A 21750-nucleotide genomic window follows, 5' to 3' on the forward strand; every position below is an offset into this window, starting at 1 on the left:
TTACGTCCCACTCATTTGTGTCATACGAATTCTCAGTTACAGCCACTTGTTGACATGATTATTTGCTGAGTTGTGGGGTGCCGTACATTGCCGAGGTAACGAATGTCAACTTTGAATACAAAGAAAAAATATTTTCAACAAAAGTGACTATAGGCACGCCAAAATGTCAAGTAGGCTAACGTCAAAATTTTCCTCGCGTACTGTTGCAAAGTGCGTTTTAAAGCCCAAATTTTAGAAATTTTGATCATATTCGTGATTTTGACTGAACTCTCAAACACGGTCCAAGTTTTTTTCAATACGTCAAACGTGAGCCTAGCGATAGATGGTTCAAGGCCTAAAATTTTATATTTCGTTTGTGCTTTATTTTTGCTTTGTGGTGTAAGTACGAACAACGCACTAAAGGCTCTTTTCCACTCATCGCAAAATGCTCTCGCTGCGAGCTTGCGAGTCTGTTCGCGCGATCAAAAAAATTTGTTCAATTAATTTAACTATGCTGCAAGTCATGGTAAGCTCGCTGCGAGTAACTCGCAGGCACTCGCAGCGAGCTTGCGAGTACGTTTTGCGATGAGTGGAACAGAGCCCTAAGGCTGGCCTTTTCTGCAGAATCTAAAGTTGTTTGGCTTGTGTGACCTGGGCATAAAAGAGGTGTGTCATAGTGAGTAAGGAGGCTTGGCAAAAAACTTCCAATTTTGTTACGTAACTCGTGCCCACTGACACGTTTACATATTGTGTATTATGACGTTACAATAATTTTTTATTGCAATCGATCAAAGTTCATTCTAGAATGGTTCAGGGTTTAAAGGAAAAAATTTGCAAGCCAAGATTCTGAAGCAAAATAAAATAGTTTTGCCCGTTTATCATATTTCATAAGCGATGCAACGTGGCTATATATTTATATGTACATTTAAAATCTATAAAATTGGACTATAACGTTTATAAAAATTGAACTTTGATCGGCGGAATATTATTATAATGACCAATCAGAATGCCAGGAACGAAAAGTGTTGTGTTTACGTGGGAATAAATGTGTATGAAAACATACTTCATTCCACATACTGACAAGGAGCTTGATATCTTCGTTTGACAATATCTTGTGAAATCGTAAGTTATTATAAATTTAATTTTTTGTTTTTCAAATCTTTAAAGTTAACTTACTTTTCTTCCTCCTACGAAAAACCGCTGAGAAATGAAGGTTTTTTTCATCATAGTAGTAAGATTGTAGTAGTGAATGATGTATCCAACAATGTACTACATTGACGATTGTTTCGCATTGATAATGAAAACGTACAATTTTTGAGCTCACTTTGCGAAAATTCCAATGCATTCCTGCGTTGTTAAAATGTTACAAGCTGCATGATTTCTTTTTTTTATGCGAATGCGGTTTGCTTTAAAATATTAATATGAATTTTTTTGCACGATATTTTGATATAAATTGGTAAATTTTTCAAATTCTAACATGAAATATTTCGCTATGAAAAGTATCATTAGAATTTGCCAGCTCAAATTATTTCAAGGTGGTTTGGGGGCGGGCTGGACTTTGAACTTTACAAAATCTACTTGGGTAGGGAGGGACAATGTCGCTTTAGATAACCTTAACAAAAAATAAGAATTAAAGATTTACAACAAACTATAACTGCTTTGTCTGCATTCAAAATCAGATCAAGAACTAAGATCTTGGTAAAAAATCGCGGTTTGCTTTCATAATATACCAAAATAATGAATCAGATATGATTCATGTGGGTACCGTCCCTCCTGTACACATTTATGACGTGCGTCATTCGAGAAAATATGACACATTTACCAAAGTTTCTTTTTGTTTGAATGTTATGAATGACTACGGTTGTGCAGGAAACAGCATAAGATAGCAGTGGATTTGACTGTTTGAACTTGTTATCTTCACCATGGCGATGTATAGAAATATTCTAAGGTATTGTGAAAAGATAGATTGCGCCTTTGACACTCCTTACTAAAGCTTTGCGAAGAAAATGCCGGCTGGCTTTGTTTCAGGCTTTCAGCCAAATCAAATTAACGAATATTCCTTTACTTCCAATTTTATTTATAGATCTACGAATTTGACTTTAAAGTCATTCCTTTATAAAGCAAAGTTTCAATCTACAGCACAAGTCGCAATGAAAGAGACAAAACTTAATTCGCTTGGTCCTCAACTTCAAGCATTTATTAAGGAGAAACGAGAACTATGCCAGCCGGAAAGTGTTCACATTTGTGATGGCTCTGAGGAAGAAAATGACCACATAGTAAACAAGTTGATTGAAAGTCAAATGATGAAGAAGCTACCTTTATATGAAAATTGGTAAAATTTTGTTTTGTATAATTTTTTCTCAGTCCGTGTTTGATATCACGCGTTGTTTCGTAAACAATATCATGCTATTAACAGTCGAATAATATATACAAAAATGTCAGTCGTTTACTTAATCACCAAGGGCGCTCATTCAGTTTCGTTTTTGTAGTTTTCTTGTGCGTACTGATCCCGAGGACGTGGCTCGTGTTGAATCTAAGACTTTCATTTGTACCGAAAGACGTGAAGATACAATTCCGTCACCAGCGCCAGGTGTCGAGGGAACTTTGGGAAAATGGGAATCGCCTGACAAAATGAAAAAAAAGCTTTTTGAGGACAAGTTTCCTGGTTGCATGAAAGGTAGGGCGAGGTCGTTAATTTTGTGTGTTAATTATATAAGTCACCGTCAGTGTGTCACAAGATATTTTTGCTATGTCATGCATTTATTGGAACTGTGGCTAAGTTACAAAGTTCACAAAGCTTTCAAGATGCCTAATTGTGATATTCTGTCAAGGTCGCACCATGTATGTCATCCCATTTTGCATGGGACCACTTGGTTCACCATTATCAAAGATTGGTGTTCAGTTGACAGATTCACCATATGTGGTATCCAGCATGCGAATCATGACCAGAATGGGAGCTGAAGTAATGAAATCTCTGGATGATAATAATTTTGTCAGATGTTTACATTCTGTTGGACAACCCTTACCAGCACCTAATACCGGATATGCTTGGCCTTGTAACCCAAAAGATACAGTGATCACTCATTTCCCCGCAACCAGGGAGATTGTGTCATTTGGGAGCGGTTATGGAGGGAATTCTCTTCTTGGAAAAAATGTTTAGCTTACGGCTGGGCTCAGTCATGGCCAGAGATGAAGGATGGTTTGCTGAACATATGTTGGTGAGAGAAGCTGCTCTTTTTCATATTACATTATTAGGACTCCCATTGTGTAATTTAATGCTAATTCCAGATAATGGGTATCACAAATCCAGCTGGTGTAAAACGTTATATTGCTGCGGCATTTCCAAGTGCCTGTGGCAAAACAAACCTTGCTATGCTCAACCCAACATTACCAGGTTGGAAGGCAGAATGTATTGGCGATGATATTGCTTGGATGAAATTTGATGATAATGGAGTACTACGAGCTATAAATCCTGAGTATGGTTTCTTTGGTGTGGCACCTGGTACAAACAACAGCTCTAATCCTAATGCAATGAAGACTATTTTGAAAAATACCATATTTACAAATGTTGCTGAACGTAGTGATGGGGGCTTCTTCTGGGAAGGTAGCTAATTTGATTCTTAATTTTTTTGCTTTTTAAGAGCAACAATAATGTATAGTTGATCAGAATTCCATTATGGCATTTGTTATTTCAAGGACTCGAGAAAGAAATCCCATCAAATGTCACAATCACCGACTGGCTAGGAAAGAAGAACTGGTCTAAGGATTTTAAGACACCAGCTGCTCATCCTAACTCCAGATTTTGTGCACCAATCAGTCAGTGTCCTGTGATGGATCCTGCGTGGGAAGACCCTGCTGGAGTCCCCATAAGTGCTCTCATATTTGGGGGTAGACGACCCGAGGGAGTACCTCTGGTGTACGAAGCATTTGACTGGCAACATGGGGTGTTTGTTGCATCAAGTATGAGGTCTGAAGCAACTGCTGCCGCAGAGCATAAAGGAAAGGTTATCATGCATGATCCATTTGCAATGCGACCATTCTTTGGTTATAATTTTGCTGATTACATAAAGCATTGGCTAAGTTTTCAAGATAAAGCAGGTCTTCAATTGCCAAAGATATTCCATGTGAATTGGTTTCAAAAGGAAGTGATGGAAAATTTATATGGCCAGGTAATTTCAATTGGTTTTTTTTTTGGTTTAGTATTATCATATATAAATGCTCAAAGCTATATTGTTTGAACAATTTAGGGTTTGGTGAAAACACTCGAGTGCTCGATTGGATATTCCGTCGCTGTGATGGAGAAGACATTGCGATGTCGTCACCCATAGGGTATTTACCAAAATTGAATTCAATAAATCTCGAAGGATTGGGAAAGGTCGACATGGAAGAACTTATGAGCATCCCCAAAGAGTTTTGGCTTGAAGAAGTTAATGCCATAAGGAAATATTTTCATGATCAACTATCGTCAGATGTGCCTAATGACATTAGCAACGAATTAGATAAGTTAGAAAAGAGAATCGGAGAAAGTTAACTTATTAAGCTAAACATCAAGATTTTAAACATTTAATATTACAACCATTCATGAGATTAGGCTGAGCATTCCAATGATGTAATTTAATGTGAATGGGCCAGCCTGTCGATTGTTCTTATCGCCGACTAACGTTTCATCGCCCTTATTGCACATTATAAACGCTTATTTTTTATAACCTTATCTATAATAAGGTTTGATAGTCCACACCAATAATTGGTAATCTCGCAACTATGCAAACTGTATGAAAAAGGGACTAACCCAGATGTAAGTCAACATGAAATCTTAATGTAATTATATAAATTTGCTGTCATCAACTGGTGACTTTTACAGATGGACATTATTGTGCAGGAATTTGCCTTCATTTCAGAAAATTCATAATATTGGTATTATTTATTGATATGTTTGTAAATTTAATACTTTAATCTTCTAGTCGAAAAAACCCAATTGAAATCAGTGCAAGGTCTCAAAATTTCAAAAATATTCCCGCTGCCTCTCTCTGTCATCCCTATCGGTCACTTTTCATCTTCATCTAACCTGCACTCAGGCTAACACATGGCGAACAGTGAACTTGCGAACTCACTAAAAAGAACAATTTGGAAAAGTCGCCTACTATTTATCGTCTCTTCATTATGGAAATTTGAAGCAATTTCTCAATGAAATTTTCAAATGTGGAGCTTGGAAAAAGATCAAGAAGGTACTCTACAATTAAGTCTTTCCATCTCCAAAGCTTTTCTTAGCTAGCAATACGATGAATTTAGTAAAATTTCACCTAATTTGAGGCGCCAAAGGACAAACGGTATTATACCAATTATGTTCTCATTGAAAGTATTTTTCGCTGTTGCACAATTTACAGGCTTCTGTTTGGAAATTAAGTTAAGCATTAAATTTAGACATAGATGGGTCGACGTACATCTTTCTAATTGCTCAATGTTCCGTCAAAAGCTACGCCAGGTCTGGTGTTGAATATTGAGCACTTCAACATTTGCATAAATTTCGTTAGGTGCAGTGAATGAAGGTTCTTATCACTTAACAGTTGGTGAACATTTAGTTGGAAGAAAAGGTTTCATCACAATAATCATGTCAGATATATTTTAACTGTATGTAGTAAGGTCAATTTACTTGTTGTGTTGTCTTCATTAGAGTGTTCAATCAAAATTGATGGCGACCAATCAGTGAGCAGGAAACATGCTCGCATCAATGTTTTAAAAGAGGGACCAGAAAAGGTGATTCAGTGAATCATTGAAGAAATTTCGAGATCAGTCTTTGTTATAGGTGCCCTATAACTGTTGCACATTTATATAGTTTCAGGTTTTCTTGAAAGATGTTTCAAAGTATGGCTGCTTTATAAATGATGTAAAATGTCAGAGTTTTGAAGCTGTCGAGTTGAAACACAATGATAAAATAACATTTGGTTCTCAAAACAGTTCGTATAGGTAAAGATATTTGTTTGCATCATTACTTTAGCAACTTGTCTTACATACTAATGCATGTTTTATGTACATATGTTCCTAGACTTAAGTATGAATCCTTGCTTGTATTTGCATCTTGCTTGAATCAGTCCAACAAGAGACATATGAAGGCACAGCTTTCAAAATTGGGTAAGACAAGTTATGACAGGAGTTTTGTGAATTAGAACTTAGGCAATAAAAATGAAATCCAGCGAAGAGTTTCGCTTTCCTTGCAAACAAAATTTTCTCCTCTGTTATTTTATCTGAATGTTATTTTGGGGTTAAGAGGAGTGTGATCCCTATGTGATCCTACTTGTTATCCCTATGTGATCCTCCTTGTGATCTCTATGTGATCCTACTTGTGAGCCCTATGTGATCTTACTTGTGATCCCTAGGTGATCCTACTTGTTATCCCTATGTGATCTTACTTGTGATCCCTATGTGATCCTACTTGTGATCCCTATGTGATCTTACTTATCATCCCTGTTAGTCACCCAAACAAATCATTATCAATAGGTGGTGCTGTGGTAAATGAATGGAAAAAAGGATGCTCACATCTTATTATGGAAGCACTCAGTTTCACTGTTAAGGTAAGTGTAGATTTTTTTCATTTAGTAGTGCAAAGTGCCTCAAAAATATATATATTTCTTATTCTTTAGGTTATTTATGCTTTAGTTACTTGCATTCCAATTGTTAAGCCATCTTTTTTCGACGACCTTGTCATGGCAGTTGACACAAAGAATGAATTACCATTGGCAAAAAAGTGAGATTTATGATAAAAATAAGACTGGCTCAAATATAATATAATGAATTTGATAAAGTTCTCTACAAAACATGATTAATACTGAGTTGAAAATAACAGCCGGTCAACTGATAATGTTCGGCCAAAATAGCTTGTTGATTGGCCAATTTTTTTACCTTGCCAGTCATTCTGACCAACCACATCTTACATCTTTCCCAAAAGTACTATAGTCTTGCGATACATACGAACATATTGAGAGCTTAAAATGTGAATTTACGAAACATGTGAATTACGTCAAACATGTAAATTTGTTAGGGCTGTGCAAACTCCGTTTTTTGCACTCCGGCCTTTTGCCAAATATGAACTCCGGTTTCAAACTCCGGCTCCGGCTATTGTATAACTCGAACCACTTGTTGTGGCTGGTTAATTTTGCAAGTCACTGTTCAACTTTGAATCATAAATTAGCATGTGTGAACGCAATCTAGCGTCATGTTGTGTCATGCACAAAATGTTTTATTTTCATGCAAGTTTTTCAACTTTAGTCAATAGTTATCGTTCGTCGATACAAAAATGTTTTGATCAGACACGTTTACCAAAGTTTGACAGTATTTTGCAGCACAAACGACTGCTTCTGGAGTTTTGCCGGAGATGAACAAACTTTGGCTCGGCTCCGTCAGTCAAAAAAAGCCGGTGCTGCGGCCTAACTCTGGCCTACGGTACTCCAGTGCACAGCCTAAAATATGTTGTTTCAAAAAATTATCGTCTTACTTTCTGTTGTTCAATTTTTCTATGAAATAAATGATTTGAACCCAAGAGTATCATTACATACATGTTTGTAGATACACGTAGATCGTCCAGGTTAGTGTAATCCTGTCAAGGACTGTTGGTGTTGATGTTGACTGACATTTTGACAACCTTAGCTGCATTCATCTTTGGAGTCAAGCGAGGATTACAAGTAGAAGTCACTCCTCACGTGACTCTGAAGGTGACTACCGCTAAGGTTGTCAAAACGTCACTCAACAACAACAGTAACAGTACTTCTCAGGACTCCACCAACCTGGACGGTCTACATTTACAAACATGTTTTTTATGTGTTAGTAGTGGCCAGTCAAAAGCAACTTTGACCTAACTAAAATGAAGTTGACCTGTCATCTTGACCAAAGACATTTTGGCCATTATTTTGAGTACTGTTGATATTTATTTGTTTTTTGGTAGTATACTATAGGGGAACATGATTTCTTATTGTTTCAGCTATATGCCACCGATAAAGGAAGAGTTAATCGATCCTAAAACGGTCTCATTTCATCCAAACGAGGCTAGAAGATCTGTTTTTCTTGGAAAACTATTTTTATTTTCGGACCAAAAGCAGGTGAAATGTGTGAACGAGATGAAATAATTTTGAGATGAACTCTCATTGTCTTCTTCTTTGTTTGTACACAGTGGAAACGACTTGAGCAGGCAATCAACTTGGCCAGTGGTACAGCAGTTTTGATGGAGACTGGTGACACTTCCGGACTCAATGAAAAAATGTTGGTCGATGAACAAACGTTGGTAATGTCACCTGATTTGTCGACAGGAACATCAGAAGAAAAAGAAGTTTGGCTCGGTTATGTCGGTGATGCGTTGAAAAGGTACGATGTACACTTTGAAATAGTCAAATGTCAAATGCAATGCATAAGTTAGAACATAGATACTCGCCGTGCAACATTTAAGAAATAAAAGATGTTTACTGTGTTTGCACGGGCTTATGCAAACCGAGAAGACCTTTAGGAAAACTCGAGAGCAGATCAGTGCAAGCCCGAGACCTAAGGTCGAGGGTTACACCTGCTCGACAATTCTCACAAACGTCTCCGAGGTTTGTATAAGCCAGTGCTTGATTGATTGATTGCTTGATTGATTTGATTGGTTGAGCTCAGATGTGTTTTGCACAGGCTAATGCAAACACAGCTCTAGACCAATCAGCACTCGTTTCATTGTGTTTATTTTATAACATTTTATGTTTCTATGTAGTGTTAATAAAGACCTATTGCAGAGACTGAAGTGGGTCTTGCTATACTTTATATGTCACTAGATGAATATTGCAATTCAAGTATGAAACACGGTGAGTTAATGTAATGTAAATATTACAACTTTATGTAAACTTTTGTCTGTTGGTGGTGTTGATTTCTTCAAATGAACGTAGTTTATGTAATTTATGTATTAATTAAAGTCGTCTTTCTAAAGGAATGTACTATATGCACATGCTAAAGAAAAGATGAAAATATTTTTCTCATACCAAAATAGTTAGACAATGTTTTTCCATTTATATAGTTCCTCGTATAACAAAACCAATAGTGTATAAAAGTATTTGCACAATGGAGGAAATGTCACAACGTGTATCCCAATCACAAGTTCACACGACCGATAAGGTTTTGTTTTGTATGTTTATGATTGTCGTTGGGTTTTTATATTTTTTTACAAAACTTACCGTGATTTTTAAGTATATACTATACTCAGCAGTTGCCGATATCCGCCATCGTCGATCCTCTTGTATCAACTACGATCCCGCAAAACACCAAAAAAAGGTGGGTGAATAACATTGGCATTCTTTGAAATGATAAGATTTCTGGAAATGTTTTTAATGTTTTCATAGACCCCGTGAGGTCTCCGACGAATTCTCTGATCCTGCAATGATCCCCAGCACACCCGTAGAAATTGACGTTGAAGTAAAGCGATCAAGATTGACAAACCTAACTCATGTTTCTCAGACGCCCGACTTCAAAACTTCTCTTTCGACTTCTCAAAGTCACTTCTCCATGCAGAGTTTACCGCGCGATAAAAAAACACTGGGGAGGAGTGAAAATCGTCCACGTGATAAAAAAGGACTGGGAAGGAGTGAAAATCGTAGTTATCAAGACGTATCCCATGTATCAGAAAGCGAAAAACTCAGTTCTGATGAGAATATTAATGTTTTAAAAACTCCTTTTAAAAAAGATAATACTGTCAATTCATCTGATGTTATACACATATCTGATGATGAGGTTGAAGACATTGCAGTAACACGTAATGATTATTCTGAAGGCACAAAACATCCTCGACTGAATTCCTCTACTACGAACACAAAACGTGATGTTGAACGAATGGCTGTGGAAAAACAGAAGAGAACTGGTGTAAAGCACAGTGGGGAGACAGAAGACAAGAAATCGACAATGCTTCACGATGTGTTTGGTGCAGTTAATGTCTCACTTGGTGAAAAAGAGATCAAGACTACTGATGTTTTGCGGCAACAAAATGATTTGCAAGGAAGTGGTGTACAAGAGTTTGATGATATCTGGACGTGCACTCTAAAACGTCCTTTTAATGACTCAAAAAAGGATGAAATCATCAAGGACCCAGATAGTGAAGTGAGAGGGAAAATTAAAGAAACTACTTCGCCTGTGATCTCGTTGAACATGAAGCGATGCAAAATATCTACAGATAAGTCACATGTCTCCGATACAGAGCGATCATTCACGGAAACCCTGAATGACAAAGAACCTTTGATGGTATCATCTGAAGATGAACTGTTTGGCTCATCAATTAGCTCGAAAAATGTCACGATTAATAATGACATGAGCAAGGATGTTAAAAAATCATTTCACGATAATGAATATCAACTTATTTCAGAGAAGAAAGGTGAAGAAGCCAGGTATGATTAACAGTTGATGTTTACAAATGTTATATATTTACAAAATCATTTTTTTGAGTTCGTGCCTTTTTATTCTTCTACAGTGATAAAGTCAACAATGATTTCACTGGTGATGGCAGTGGAACTGATGATATTTGTTTATCAAAGTCGCCTTCAGATTCTGGTTGGATGTGTAAAAAGTCGTTCTGTATCAAAGAAGAAGAAAAGGGACAAGGCGATAATATCGCGAACACAACGAACGCTGTAGATGCGGACAGTGACATTCCCATTGAAAACTGTGATGATACTGTAAAGGTTCTTTACTTGTAAATTCTTTGGAAATATAGCTATTCTTTTTATTCTGTATTTTCCTTTTCAAGGATATCAAGGAAGAAGAGTACGAAAGAGACTTGATCTCTGTGGAGTACACTGCTTTAGTTATCGTTAAGGTTACTCATTCAGCGGTTGATTCATTAACAAACACACCTAACACCACAGTGTTGAAGAATGTGAAGAAATTTAGAAAGGTTTGTTTGTGGATGAACGTTATAATTAGTTGACAACCATGATCAATGACGATGATCAATCTCTCTTCCACGCAGCAAAATATTAATGGTAATCGTTATGGTTTGCCTGAGATCATTGGGGGCAGTGATTTAGTCGTCTTCTCCTCTCGAAATATTGATACTGAGGAATGGATCCTACAGGTTCAAGAGGTACGTCGTAGAACATGGAGGACGTTGTTTATGGTTTGTGCAGGACATTCTTAGCTTTAATGTAGCTCTAATCCCTCAACCCCCAAACCACCACCTATGCTTTTAGCGATCATGGATTTTCCTTAAATGGTGGTAAGCATAATATTTAGCTGGAGCTGGCTATAATTGACGACTGTGGTGGAAAATCTTTGAAAATTACAGGCAAATGTAGACAATTCCGCATTTTTATTTATAAAACATTAGCCCAGTCGACTGCTTGCACCTTGAATGAATATTCATTTTTTTGACAATATAAATTTTGCCTTATTTGTTAAACTTATGTAGATGAACGAAGAAGATGCACAAGATAAGGATGCTGATAATTTATTTCGTTACAATCCCACAACAAGTAAGAAAAGACATCGACGTTAGGTAAGTTTTTTTGTGAAAATTCTTTGCAGTTCTTTTTTGCTTGTTTTGGACTGTTTGAAGTCGATTTGCCGCATGTAAAACCGTTGTGTTTTATATCTAATTTTCGCGCCATGTTTTTTGAATTCTGAAATGTTCATTAATACAAATGCTCTTGTCTTAAATCTAATCATAGCGTTTGTCTCCTCCGTATTTCCGTCACACTTCGTTTACACCATCTCAGCTATATTGATCGAGATTATGTATTCATTATCATACTGGCGTTTTAACAAGATAAATTACGTGGAAATATTCGGCAGAAACCACACCAACCGCTTCTCACTAACTGCGTGGCAAAGATAACATAAACACGAACAATTCATTTCATTCATATTCATGTTTATAAATATCAGACTGTGTGCGCATTATCTAAGAGCATTTTTATCGTTAATGAATGTGAAATTCAACGTCACTGTTATGATAAAAATTTAGCGAGAACGTATTTGAGAAAATTCTTGAGTAAGTAAAAGGAACAGACGCGCTGACAACAAAAGCAACGTTAATTGTATACAACAATGATATCTCGACTTGTAGACCGTTTTAATAACAGAATATCTCGAAATCTTTCGCCAACAAACAATGTTGAAGCACGATACACAACTTTACCCGAAGAGGCCGTTGAATTGCAGCTCCTTACGGCTGATGAGCAATCGGACGGTAATACGTTTACACCAGATGAAGCCATATCTCACATTGGTTTTGGTTGGTTTCATGTAAAACTTGTAGTTGTTTTAGGCTTAGTGTGGATGGTCGAAGGTATGGAAATATTTGTAATGTCAGTGTTGGCCCCCTACCTAAGATGCTACTGGGGGTTAAGTTATCTTGAAGAGACCTTATTACCTATCTTAACATCTGTTGGTATGATGATTTCATCACCATTCTGGGGTTGGATTTGTGATATATATGGACGTAAAAAAGGACTGTACATTAGCTCGTTCTGGTTTATATATTTTGCATTTCTTAGCACATTTGCTCCCAACTACATATGGTTGTTGTTTCTTCGATTTCTTGTTGGTGTTGGAATTGGCTCATTGCCTCAGGTATCAACCATCCTAGCAGAATACACTCCTGCAAAGGCTCGTGGGAAAGTTCTAACATTCATCACCTTATTCTGGTCTGTTGGTTTTATATTTGCCGCGACTCTGTCATTGTGGCTTATGATTGACTATGGATTTCGTGTGTTGCTTGGTGCCCTTTGCACACCTGGCTTGCTATTTTTGTTTTGTTTCTATTGGATGCCAGAGTCATTTCGTTTCTATGCAGCATCCGGTCAAGCTGATAAAGCATTAGAAATGCTCAAACATATTGCTAAGGACAATCGCTCTAGTTTACCCACTGGTACCCTTAAAGTGTCGCCACCAATGAAAAACCGTGGAAATCTGAAAGATTTGACCTTCTCAAGTTATTTTCGAATGACAGTGACGTTGTGGGTTATCTGGTTCATCAGCATCATGATGTACTATTCCTCAGTTTATGTGACTACAGAAATATTTGACAAGTACAAAGATAACATTTGTGTTGCACCTTCATCTCATTCCATGACATGTAGTTGCAGAGTTTTCTCACGCAAGGACTACATTGACATAATTTGGACATCGTTTGGTGAATTTCCAGGTGTTATTCTAACTCTCGTTGTCATTGATTGGCTGGGCAGGAAGCGTACAATGTATGTTTTGGCATTTGTGGCTATAATATTCCAGAGTTTACTCTTCTTGTGTCTTGATCGAACACAAGCAACTATAGTCCTTATGATTATAAGATGTATTCTTGTTGGATATTCAGCTGTTGTGTTTGTATATACTCCAGAGGCATATCCCACATCAATCCGTGCCATGGGGATGGGCTCAGGTTATGTGTTTGGTCGCATTGGCATGCTTGCTGCACCATTTGTCGCAGAAGCATTGTTTCACATCTCCTTCCAAATTACCAAATTCTTCTTTATTTCCTCTTTGATTATTGGATTTTTTGCAGCACTTGCCTTACCATATGACACTAAGGGTAAAATATTGGTGTAAATGCTTATGAATGTTATGCTTTACAGTAAAGCACCAAGGCCTAAGTATATCTCTTCAATTTTGCATGTTAGGCACTGTTTTTAAATAATTTATTTTGCGTATTGTGCAAGGTTTCGCACTTAAATAATTAACATAATTTAAATGGTGAAATTTCAATGTCAGATTTTCTGAATTGTTCTACTGGTGTTTTGTTCATTTGCTAATGGTGTTTACCACGGTTTTTTATGAGATATTTTTAGAGTAAATGTAAAATTGTAAACCGCACGAGACAAAAATGTTGAAACGTCATTTGAATGTATAATTTTCGTTTTGACGATGACGTGTTGTTGACATTGTTAAATTGCAAACTTTTCCTGTCGGAGAAGAAAGATATACATCCTTCTCGCTCACACTTGCGTTGTGCAGCATTCAACAAAACAAGGTATGGCCTGAAGAATTATTTTATACAGTTTTCAAATGATTTAATTTAATTTTAGTTGCCGCGTGATTGTCAGTATAAGTTGTAAAAAGCAACATAATATTGAAATGTCAAACTATGAAAGTCTATAAGTCTAACGTTGATGTGAAAGAAATTTTGCGAACACGATGTATCATACATTACGCCCTTTAAATGACGTGGATTTATCGTGCATGGGCATACACACCATTTTTACGCTATCTCACGGTGTCATATAATATTTTGTGTTCGCTAAAGTTTGTTTTGTTTAGAGAAGATGGCGGACCAGCAAAAACATGCCTATCCACCAACTGAGCAACCTCCTCATCCATCTCAAAGTGCCTACCCACATACTATGGTACTTGTGGCAAAATTGTGGAATTTCATTAATGTTAAATTTTGCTTTCATTTTTACCCAAAGTCTTGTGTTGCAGGGATACCCTCCTGGGCCATATGGTGCAACCCCTCCTGGGCAACCTGGTTATCCTGCTCCTCCTGGGCTGCCTGGCTATCATGGGCAACCTGGTTATCCTGCTCCTCCTCCTGGGCAACCAGGTTATGGAATGCCCCTCCTGGGCAGCCTGGTTATGGAATGCCCCCTCCTGGGCAGCCTGGTTATGGAATGCCCCCTCCCGGACAACCTGGTTATGGAATGCCCCCTCCCGGACAACCTGGTTATGGAATGCCCCCTCCTGGACAACCTGGTTATGGAATGCCTCCTCCTGGTTATCCCGGTGGATATGCTTACCCTTCGAGTTCTGGATATCCTCACTCTCATGGTGATAAAACAGTATGTTTAGATTTTTTAATTGCCGTACATTGTCTGGTGGTTATTGTAGATGATGTCTATAAATTAATCTGTTGGTATGGATTTAATGAAATGTTGCCTTATTGTATTCGTAGAAAACTGGCAATGACAGTGATGACAGCCAGCCAGGTGATTCAGGTTGGTATTGTATTTCTCATTTATGAATGTGAATGAAATCAGTGAAATAAAATGCTCTTTTGGTTTCTCTCAAATTCATGCAACAGCTTTCTTGTGTGTTTTGCTTTCCTCTATTTGCTATAACAATGTTGACTATATTTTATGCATCAAATCCTTATCTTGAGCTGACTAGTGATAAGAGCCTTAGATGAAAACAATTTTATCAGCAATTAATGATGTTTATTTTTATAGCATTAAGATCCAAAGGCCAAGGGAAGAAGATTTATTGCATTTTCCAAAACCTAACAGGGAAAAAAGTTGAATTGTATCAAATTGATGCACATGGCAAAGTTCATCGTCTTATAAAACTGAAGGATGGGAAAAAAGAGAGGCTGGAGGTGTATGAAGGTGATGTTTTTGTGGCAGGCAGTACAAAGAAGAAAATGAGGCTTTTGATTAATAACAATACTGTATATACTGCCATGACTGAGAAAGAAGGCGAGAATACTGTACTTGCTCACATCTCTCGTGGGCCAGGTAATTTTTGATATTTATACACACTGCCATCTTTCAACATCTCAGACACAACTAACTCATTTTACATATTTATAACTCACTGCTAAAAAAATATGTGGTGAATTTTAATGTGATTCAAAATTCAGTTCTGGTGTGAAGATATTTTACACAACAGTAATCTACCCCATGATTCTTTATCATTAAGATGAAGTTGATGATCTCTCCTCCGATGAACACAACAATGTTGAAGTAAAAGTTAAGTTCGTTAATCGCTCTAAAAATACAGTACAATTGGTGCTAATTGATCACAAAGGAAAGTGGCTAAATAAAAAAGTCGTCATCCCTGGAAAATGCTACACAACAAAGTCATACGGGGGTCATAAGTGGATAGCACATGATGTCCAAGACGAAGATGAGGGATTGTATTTAAACTACGGTTTTTTTTACTCTCCGTGGAAGTCAAAACTTGCAAAGGAACGTGTGATTATTACACACGGTAAATTATACTATCTGTCCTAATTTATATTTAGAAGGACTCGTTTTAATGTAGAAATGTTTGAACATTTCTCAACAGCATAAATTGCCCACGTTAAAGTGAAAGTAACTTCCAAAAAAAAACCCCACGAATTTAACAATCAATTTAGCTTTTCTAAGTATTGGATGTTTTCATTTGTTAGTGATTCAATGGCCAACTATTGTATGTTAACGATGTTCTACTTTTTAGATCGACCATTTTCAGAATCTTCGAGTAGTGGATCTTCGAGCAGTAGCGATTGAACTCAGACATTTAATTTTTGGAATGTAATTTAAGGCAATTTGTAAACATTTTGTTACATGAGGATTAGCTTAGATCGTGAAAATCAATATTAAAGAGAGTGAAGGTAGTGAATTTGCGCTGTGTATATTGATTTGACTTTTGCATAAAAATAATCATGTTAGCAACAAGCAGGCATTATTAAAGTGATGAAACATCAAAATTGTTTATAAGTGTTATGTGCAATTTTATTGCAAGGCATAATTTTGCATGAAACTTAAGTTACATGAAATACCTAAATGCTAACATGTTCCTGTTACATCATATTGCTAACGTTTGGAGGTGTCATCTGGGGTAAAATACCGCCTTTTGGCTGACATCCAAACTATCTTTGTAACCCAGTTAGCTCGTTTCCTTTTTAGTGTGTATCTGCATTTTAATTCTGTCATTTACAATGAAAGGCATTTCAAAGCTTTAAAATATTTAATTATAAAATGATTATATCGATGATATGTTGATACGTCTTTGTGCGTTCAATTTACGAAGCTTAACGCTAAGCAACTCTTTTAAACTTAGTCGAAGTCACATTGACATTATTCAAGAATAAATTTGCGTTTTTACGGAGTCCATTATGTTCTTTGTCAGTGTTTCGCAATATTAAAATTTTATTTGTAACTTATCATATTTTTTAATCAGTGCTTGTTTGTTCTTTATCGACGTTTCTTATTCGCTCGCGTAATTGTGCTCAAAAACAAACAAATTTACATAAATTGCGCAGGAGACGACTTATATTCTGATATTAGATACTGCATCTGTTGACGGTGTTAAAAATACAGCTGTAACTATACATATACCCAGCACTGCATGAACATATGTTGCCCTGGGGGTGGAGTGGAAATTACACGAAGAAAATCTACAGTTGTGTTTTTGAAAACTCTATGAATGAAACAGAGTTGTAGAATATGCGCATACAGCAAAAACACGAATGACCTTTTTTTGCCAAAACAAATAGTTATTTCACATAAGTATATGTTGTTTTTTAAAAGTCTTGTTTTATCCAATTAAAATTGTTTTTCGCCATATCTAAATGATGCGAATGTTTCTTTCAGATTATTAACTTATCTAAAGAAATAAAAATTAAAAATACTCTCTTCAAATGATGTGGTAAAAATATTTTACCACATATTTGAAGGATGTTTTTCAGCACTTCAAAAAAACGACTGCCATTATGGCTTGTTCAATCTGTTTGATATATGCCGATCTAAGCTGTCCGGAAATTGTTAGAATACATGATGAAATGAAGATGGTTTGTATTTTCCCCACAAATCACAAATTGCTTTGTAATGTCGTTGAAAAGACAACAGAACATTTTGTTGTGAGAACCTTGCTTTTGTGTGACCCATTATGGACTAAATCCCTTTTCTAGTCTTTTCTTTTTTTAATTGACGTCATGCTTTATATTGGCATTGGCATTTTGTTGCCCCGGTTTCATTAATTCTTTGTTCTTATTGTGGAGAATGTCGTCCATGTTCATCATCTCAAACTTAAACATGAGAAAAGAAACGGGCTGGCAATTCACACCTTTTTATTAAGTAAGAATAATTCTCATCGTTTGTCTAATCTCTCTTACTTTGAGATGGACCTGATTGTAGCAAATGTCCTCCTTCGCTTCTTATTTTTGGCCAAAATTGCATTTTGTTATGAATAAAACATAAATATGTGTTGTCATAGGGGCACTTTTTCTAAAGACATCACCCCGTTGACGATTGCAATGGCGGTCTCTCTTCGGCCGTCTTTGGTGCTAGTGGAATCATCAACAACAAAATGTATTTAAAAAAGCGACAGAAAATTAACCTTGGCGGTGCAAAAAGATAGTCGACTTCTCCCTGTTGTTCTTGTCGCTTTAAGTGAAATATGACCATTTTACACCTGTATAGGAGCAGCAACACTCATTTTTCCGTTAAAGCGACAGAATTTTTCTTGGGTGATGATCGACTCAACGATCGAGCTGAATTGTATTTCTACTGATATTACATGTAAAACATCCATTTTTACATAAAAGTACGCATCGCGCTTGTAAATTTAACATCCATTGCACTCTCTCATTTGCATTGAAAGTACATGCACTCCGAGCATTCGACTGGCAACGAACAGACATGGCGAATGACATTTGAAATCCGATTTAAACATTTTCGTCAGAGTGCAATGTGTTTTGTATTGTTTGTTGTTGGCATTCTTCCATACCGCCCAAGACGAGCTTTCTATTGGCGCTTAGCACACGGGTAAACAATGGAATTTTAAAACCGGAAAATACGAGTGGTTGTAAAATTGAACTGAGCATGGCAAAATTGGACCGAAGTTAGTAATGAGTCCCATGGTAGATATTAGAAAGCATTACCATTTTTCCTTTGTAAATGAGATTTCAATATAATGACATGGCATTTGCTTCAAATCGGCCGGCTAAACTGCCCTTGTGCCCTGGCTGTGGCAGACCGTTCGAAGCTCCTAAGATTTTGCCTTGTTTACACACGTTTTGCCGTAGGTGTCTGATGGAAGCCATCGAAACAAATCCCACGAAGTCGCTCTCGTGTTTAACTTGTTACCGGCATGTGGAGTTGAACGAGAACGGTGTAGATGGCTTACGTGCAAACATGTTTATTGAGAATATCATGGATATCATTTCGCCACATCATGAATATGAAGCCAGAGAAAGAGGTAATACTTCAACAAATGCTAGAACAAATCTCGCTTCTCATATATGTAGTAACTGCGAGGAAGGATTACAAGTGACATCACATTGTCGAGTTTGTAACGAAGATTTGTGTGACAATTGCACACAGGCTCATCAACGCGTACGTATGACTAAGGACCATGAAATATTACCTCTCCCTGCTCAAGATGATACTACGACACACGAAACAGTGAATAAACGCAGTCCCGAACACAACGAACGTTGTCTTACACATAAAGATGAATTACTTATTCTATATTGTGACACTTGTTACTCTCCAGTGTGCCGCGAGTGCACCTTAAATGAACATCTCGGCCATAGTTTCATCTATTTGCAAGATGCTGTGACAAATAACGTGAGTTCTCTGCATAAACTTATAACTGAAGCTGGTCGAGAGAGTAGTGCTATAGACGAATGCATAGCTGCATCCCGTGCTATGAGTGAACGAGTGCAAGTTCAAGCCCAAAACATAGCTAGCGAAATCCGTAACACAGTACGAAGACATATGACTGCATTAGAAGAGAGAGAACGTCAATTATTACGACGTGTGGAGAAGATTGGCCAAGTGAAAGGGAAAATATTACATATTCAGATAGACGAGTTGAAAACAAGTGTAGCTGGTTTAAATAATGCCCTCGATGCAGCTCATAAAGCTTTGGAACATGACAAAGAAGACGAAATTAAATCGGCAAAAAAATCTTTGACAGATAGTCTGAATGGGCTTCGAGTAAAACGCGACCTCATGAAAGTACACGAGGATGATTCTATCGGTTTTAGTCCACCCGATCCCGCATTACAGACGGCCATTAGATCACTTGGCATAGTGAGTAGTAATGCATGTGCTATGTATAGTGTAATCCATGGAAACAGTCACAAGCGAGCGATTCGCAGTAAATCGGCAATGTTTATCGTCCAAGCAAGAGATCATCATGGTGAAAATCGTTGCACGGGCGGTGATGTTCCACATGTAACCATACAAACACCTGATGGTCTATTATTACGTGGTGAAGTTTTCGACCGGCAAAATGGCACCTATGCTGTCACATATCGTCCTCAGGTTGAAGGTTCGCATATTGTTTCTGTTGCAATACGCGGTCTACAAATCAAGGATTGCCCTTTCCATGTTGACGTTAAAAAAGGACGAAATTACCAAACTATCGGTGTTCCTGTTAGCTGTTTTGGTACTGAGGGTGAAGGTGACGGTGAGCTGTGTCGACCATGGGGTGTAAGTTGTACTCAAGACGGAAATATTATAGTTGCTGATCGAAGTAATAATCGTATTCAAGTGTTCAATCGTCAAGGACGTTTTCTTTACAAGTTCGGATCTGCTGGGTCTCGTAATGGTCAATTTGACAGACCCGCTGGCGTGACATGCAGTATGCAAGGCCATATTATTGTCGCTGACAAAGATAACCATCGAGTACAGGTGTTTGAAACTGATGGTACATTTGTGTTGAAGTTTGGTGAACGAGGGAATAAAAACGGGCAGTTTCATTATCCATGGGATGTAGCAGTGAACACGGAAGGGCAGATTCTTGTCTCAGATACACGAAATCATCGCGTCCAGTTGTTTAGCTCTGATGGATCTTTCGTGAACAAATATGGCTTTGAAGGCTCCCTTTGGAAGCATTTTGATTCCCCACGTGGTGTTGCTTTTAATCACGAAGGACAAATGGTCGTCACAGATTTCAATAACCATCGCTTGCTCGTCATCGGTACAGATTTTCAGTCAGCTAGATTTCTCGGCACCGAAGGAGTGAATAATGGTCAATTTTTACGGCCACAAGGAGTTGCTATCGATGAAGAAGGCAACATAGTTGTCGCAGACTCAAGAAATCACCGCATACAGATCTTTCAAGCGCATGGTGTTTTCTGTTGTAAGTTTGGCTCGCCCGGATCAAATCCTGGCCAGTTAGATCGGCCTTCAGGTATTTGTATCACACCAGATGGATGCATTGTTGTCGTAGATTTTGGCAATAATCGCATTCAAATTTTCTAGATTTAAAAATCCGAATTCAAATTTAGTCATAAGTGCATGGAACAAACATTAGACGTTATTGCTTTGTTAACTTTTTGGTTCTAAAAGAACTTTGTTGCATTTACATTACCGAAGCGCTATTTATTTTGTTTCTCATTTCACATTTGGTACATATTTGCCACAAAATGGCTTTAAGTCTTTGTCCTTGAACATCTCGACCAGTGAAACGCATCTTAAGTGTGAAATGTTTGGTTTTGATCTTAAAGGATATTTGCTGTTTGGGAAACAAAATGAAAGCGTGTCTCTAATAAAAAAATGTGACAGTTTCCACACAATTAGAGAAGTCATAAAATAATTTAAATTGTGCACGATATTTTCATATTTTCGGTCTATGCTTTCTTTGGCATGTCTTCCATTGATAAATTCAACCGTTTTCTGTGTATTTTTAATAAGTTGGGGCATTTTCATATTTTTCTTTTGATTATAAGAATGTTTAACAGTCATCTCCTATGCTATTATGAAAGAAAAACGATCAATGTTTGCCTTTGTGGAATTACGAACTCTTTTGCTTTCGTGTTTTTTTGACAGGTGTTATCGGAAGCAAGAGTAGTTATAAGCAATATTCTTTCTGCTGTAAAACTAGAATATTAGATTTGCCTTCAAAGGTTATTGAGTATGACTTGGCAATTTATTCACAATACACGATATTTATAAAAATGCTCCAACTTAAAAATTTACAAAAAACAGTTGCACGAATGTTATATCGAATTGGCATTCGTATCAAATCTAAATCTTATCTTTATTTACGTAGTTTAAAAATTTTGCTGTTAGAAAAATACCTTAGCTATATCTTAATTAGGTGAAAATGCTATCAGTAATAAGTTTG

General features: G+C 37.1%; 6 protein-coding genes across 10 annotated transcripts; all 6 read left to right on the forward strand.

Annotated features, from left to right (window-relative positions):
• The first annotated feature begins 1728 nt into the window (after positions 1–1728).
• LOC124437646 (phosphoenolpyruvate carboxykinase, cytosolic [GTP]-like) lies at positions 1729–4845 on the forward strand. The gene is given in 9 exon segments (XM_046987613.1): positions 1729–1927; positions 2063–2311; positions 2469–2656; positions 2811–3132; positions 3134–3197; positions 3268–3583; positions 3676–4122; positions 4125–4148; positions 4227–4845. Coding segments are annotated over 9 exon segments (1920 nt in total). The 5' UTR covers positions 1729–1901; the 3' UTR covers positions 4511–4845.
• An 86-nt stretch (positions 4846–4931) lies between these two features.
• On the forward strand, positions 4932–8220 carry LOC124437656 (nibrin-like). Its single transcript, XM_046987632.1, has 8 exons — positions 4932–5204; positions 5511–5570; positions 5651–5733; positions 5813–5943; positions 6023–6108; positions 6475–6548; positions 6618–6721; positions 7952–8220. Exons 1-8 carry the CDS (start codon positions 5177–5179, stop codon positions 8094–8096), a joined length of 711 nt encoding a protein of 236 aa, XP_046843588.1. The 5' UTR covers positions 4932–5176; the 3' UTR covers positions 8097–8220.
• A 556-nt stretch (positions 8221–8776) lies between these two features.
• LOC124437647 (nibrin-like) lies at positions 8777–12006 on the forward strand. 3 transcript variants are annotated; one of them, XM_046987614.1, is made up of 9 exons: positions 8777–8801; positions 9011–9108; positions 9197–9264; positions 9333–10367; positions 10451–10661; positions 10727–10873; positions 10949–11062; positions 11387–11473; positions 11646–12006. In XM_046987614.1, the coding sequence occupies exons 1-8, from the start codon at positions 8792–8794 to the stop codon at positions 11471–11473; spliced, it is 1770 nt and encodes a 589-aa protein (XP_046843570.1). In that variant the 5' UTR covers positions 8777–8791; the 3' UTR covers positions 11646–12006. The 3 variants fall into 3 exon arrangements, with proteins under 3 accessions (XP_046843570.1, XP_046843572.1, XP_046843573.1); XM_046987616.1 differs by having other exon boundaries at positions 10451–10655; XM_046987617.1 differs by lacking the exon at positions 8777–8801 and having other exon boundaries at positions 9015–9108; positions 9200–9264.
• Positions 12007–12018: 12 nt separating this feature from the next.
• LOC124437649 (synaptic vesicle 2-related protein-like) lies at positions 12019–13696 on the forward strand. Its single transcript, XM_046987619.1, has one exon. It carries the CDS (start codon positions 12025–12027, stop codon positions 13522–13524), a length of 1500 nt encoding a protein of 499 aa, XP_046843575.1. The 5' UTR covers positions 12019–12024; the 3' UTR covers positions 13525–13696.
• Positions 13697–13723: 27 nt separating this feature from the next.
• On the forward strand, positions 13724–16290 carry LOC124437654. 3 transcript variants are annotated; one of them, XM_046987625.1, is made up of 7 exons: positions 13724–13945; positions 14233–14318; positions 14395–14750; positions 14864–14906; positions 15138–15422; positions 15607–15897; positions 16126–16290. In XM_046987625.1, exons 3-7 carry the CDS (start codon positions 14553–14555, stop codon positions 16176–16178), a joined length of 870 nt encoding a protein of 289 aa, XP_046843581.1. In that variant the 5' UTR covers positions 13724–13945; positions 14233–14318; positions 14395–14552; the 3' UTR covers positions 16179–16290. The 3 variants fall into 3 exon arrangements, with proteins under 3 accessions (XP_046843581.1, XP_046843582.1, XP_046843583.1); XM_046987626.1 differs by having other exon boundaries at positions 14238–14318; XM_046987627.1 differs by lacking the exons at positions 13724–13945; positions 14233–14318 and having other exon boundaries at positions 14420–14445; positions 14482–14750.
• An 88-nt stretch (positions 16291–16378) lies between these two features.
• On the forward strand, positions 16379–21581 carry LOC124437645 (E3 ubiquitin-protein ligase TRIM71-like). The gene has a single exon (XM_046987612.1). The coding sequence runs from the start codon at positions 18570–18572 to the stop codon at positions 20883–20885; it is 2316 nt and encodes a 771-aa protein (XP_046843568.1). The 5' UTR covers positions 16379–18569; the 3' UTR covers positions 20886–21581.
• Positions 21582–21750: the final 169 nt, after the last annotated feature.

The sequence above is a fragment of the Xenia sp. Carnegie-2017 genome, unplaced genomic scaffold (genome assembly GCF_021976095.1).
Source record: "Xenia sp. Carnegie-2017 unplaced genomic scaffold, XeniaSp_v1 HiC_scaffold_16, whole genome shotgun sequence".
Classification (NCBI taxonomy): domain Eukaryota; kingdom Metazoa; phylum Cnidaria; class Anthozoa; order Malacalcyonacea; family Xeniidae; genus Xenia; species Xenia sp. Carnegie-2017.

Bases quoted from the DNA above. Each gene is read 5' to 3' on its own strand.
- LOC124437647 (XM_046987614.1), top strand. The intron at 9,265-9,332 runs GTGGGTGAATAA...ATGTTTTCATAG, and splicing joins CCGCAAAACACCAAAAAAAG to ACCCCGTGAGGTCTCCGACG. The intron at 11,063-11,386 runs GTACGTCGTAGA...AAACTTATGTAG, and splicing joins GGATCCTACAGGTTCAAGAG to ATGAACGAAGAAGATGCACA.
- LOC124437645 (XM_046987612.1), top strand. From the start codon at position 18,570: ATGAGATTTCAATATAATGACATGGCATTTGCTTCAAATCGGCCGGCT.
- LOC124437649 (XM_046987619.1), top strand. From the start codon at position 12,025: ATGATATCTCGACTTGTAGACCGTTTTAATAACAGAATATCTCGAAAT.
- LOC124437656 (XM_046987632.1), top strand. From the start codon at position 5,177: ATGTGGAGCTTGGAAAAAGATCAAGAAG. The intron at 5,944-6,022 runs GTAAAGATATTT...ATATGTTCCTAG, and splicing joins TCTCAAAACAGTTCGTATAG to ACTTAAGTATGAATCCTTGC. The intron at 6,109-6,474 runs GTAAGACAAGTT...CATTATCAATAG, and splicing joins GGCACAGCTTTCAAAATTGG to GTGGTGCTGTGGTAAATGAA.
- LOC124437654 (XM_046987625.1), top strand. From the start codon at position 14,553: ATGCCCCCTCCTGGGCAGCCTGGTTATGGAATGCCCCCTCCCGGACAA. The intron at 14,751-14,863 runs GTATGTTTAGAT...TTGTATTCGTAG, and splicing joins ACTCTCATGGTGATAAAACA to AAAACTGGCAATGACAGTGA. The intron at 15,423-15,606 runs GTAATTTTTGAT...TTTATCATTAAG, and splicing joins TCACATCTCTCGTGGGCCAG to ATGAAGTTGATGATCTCTCC.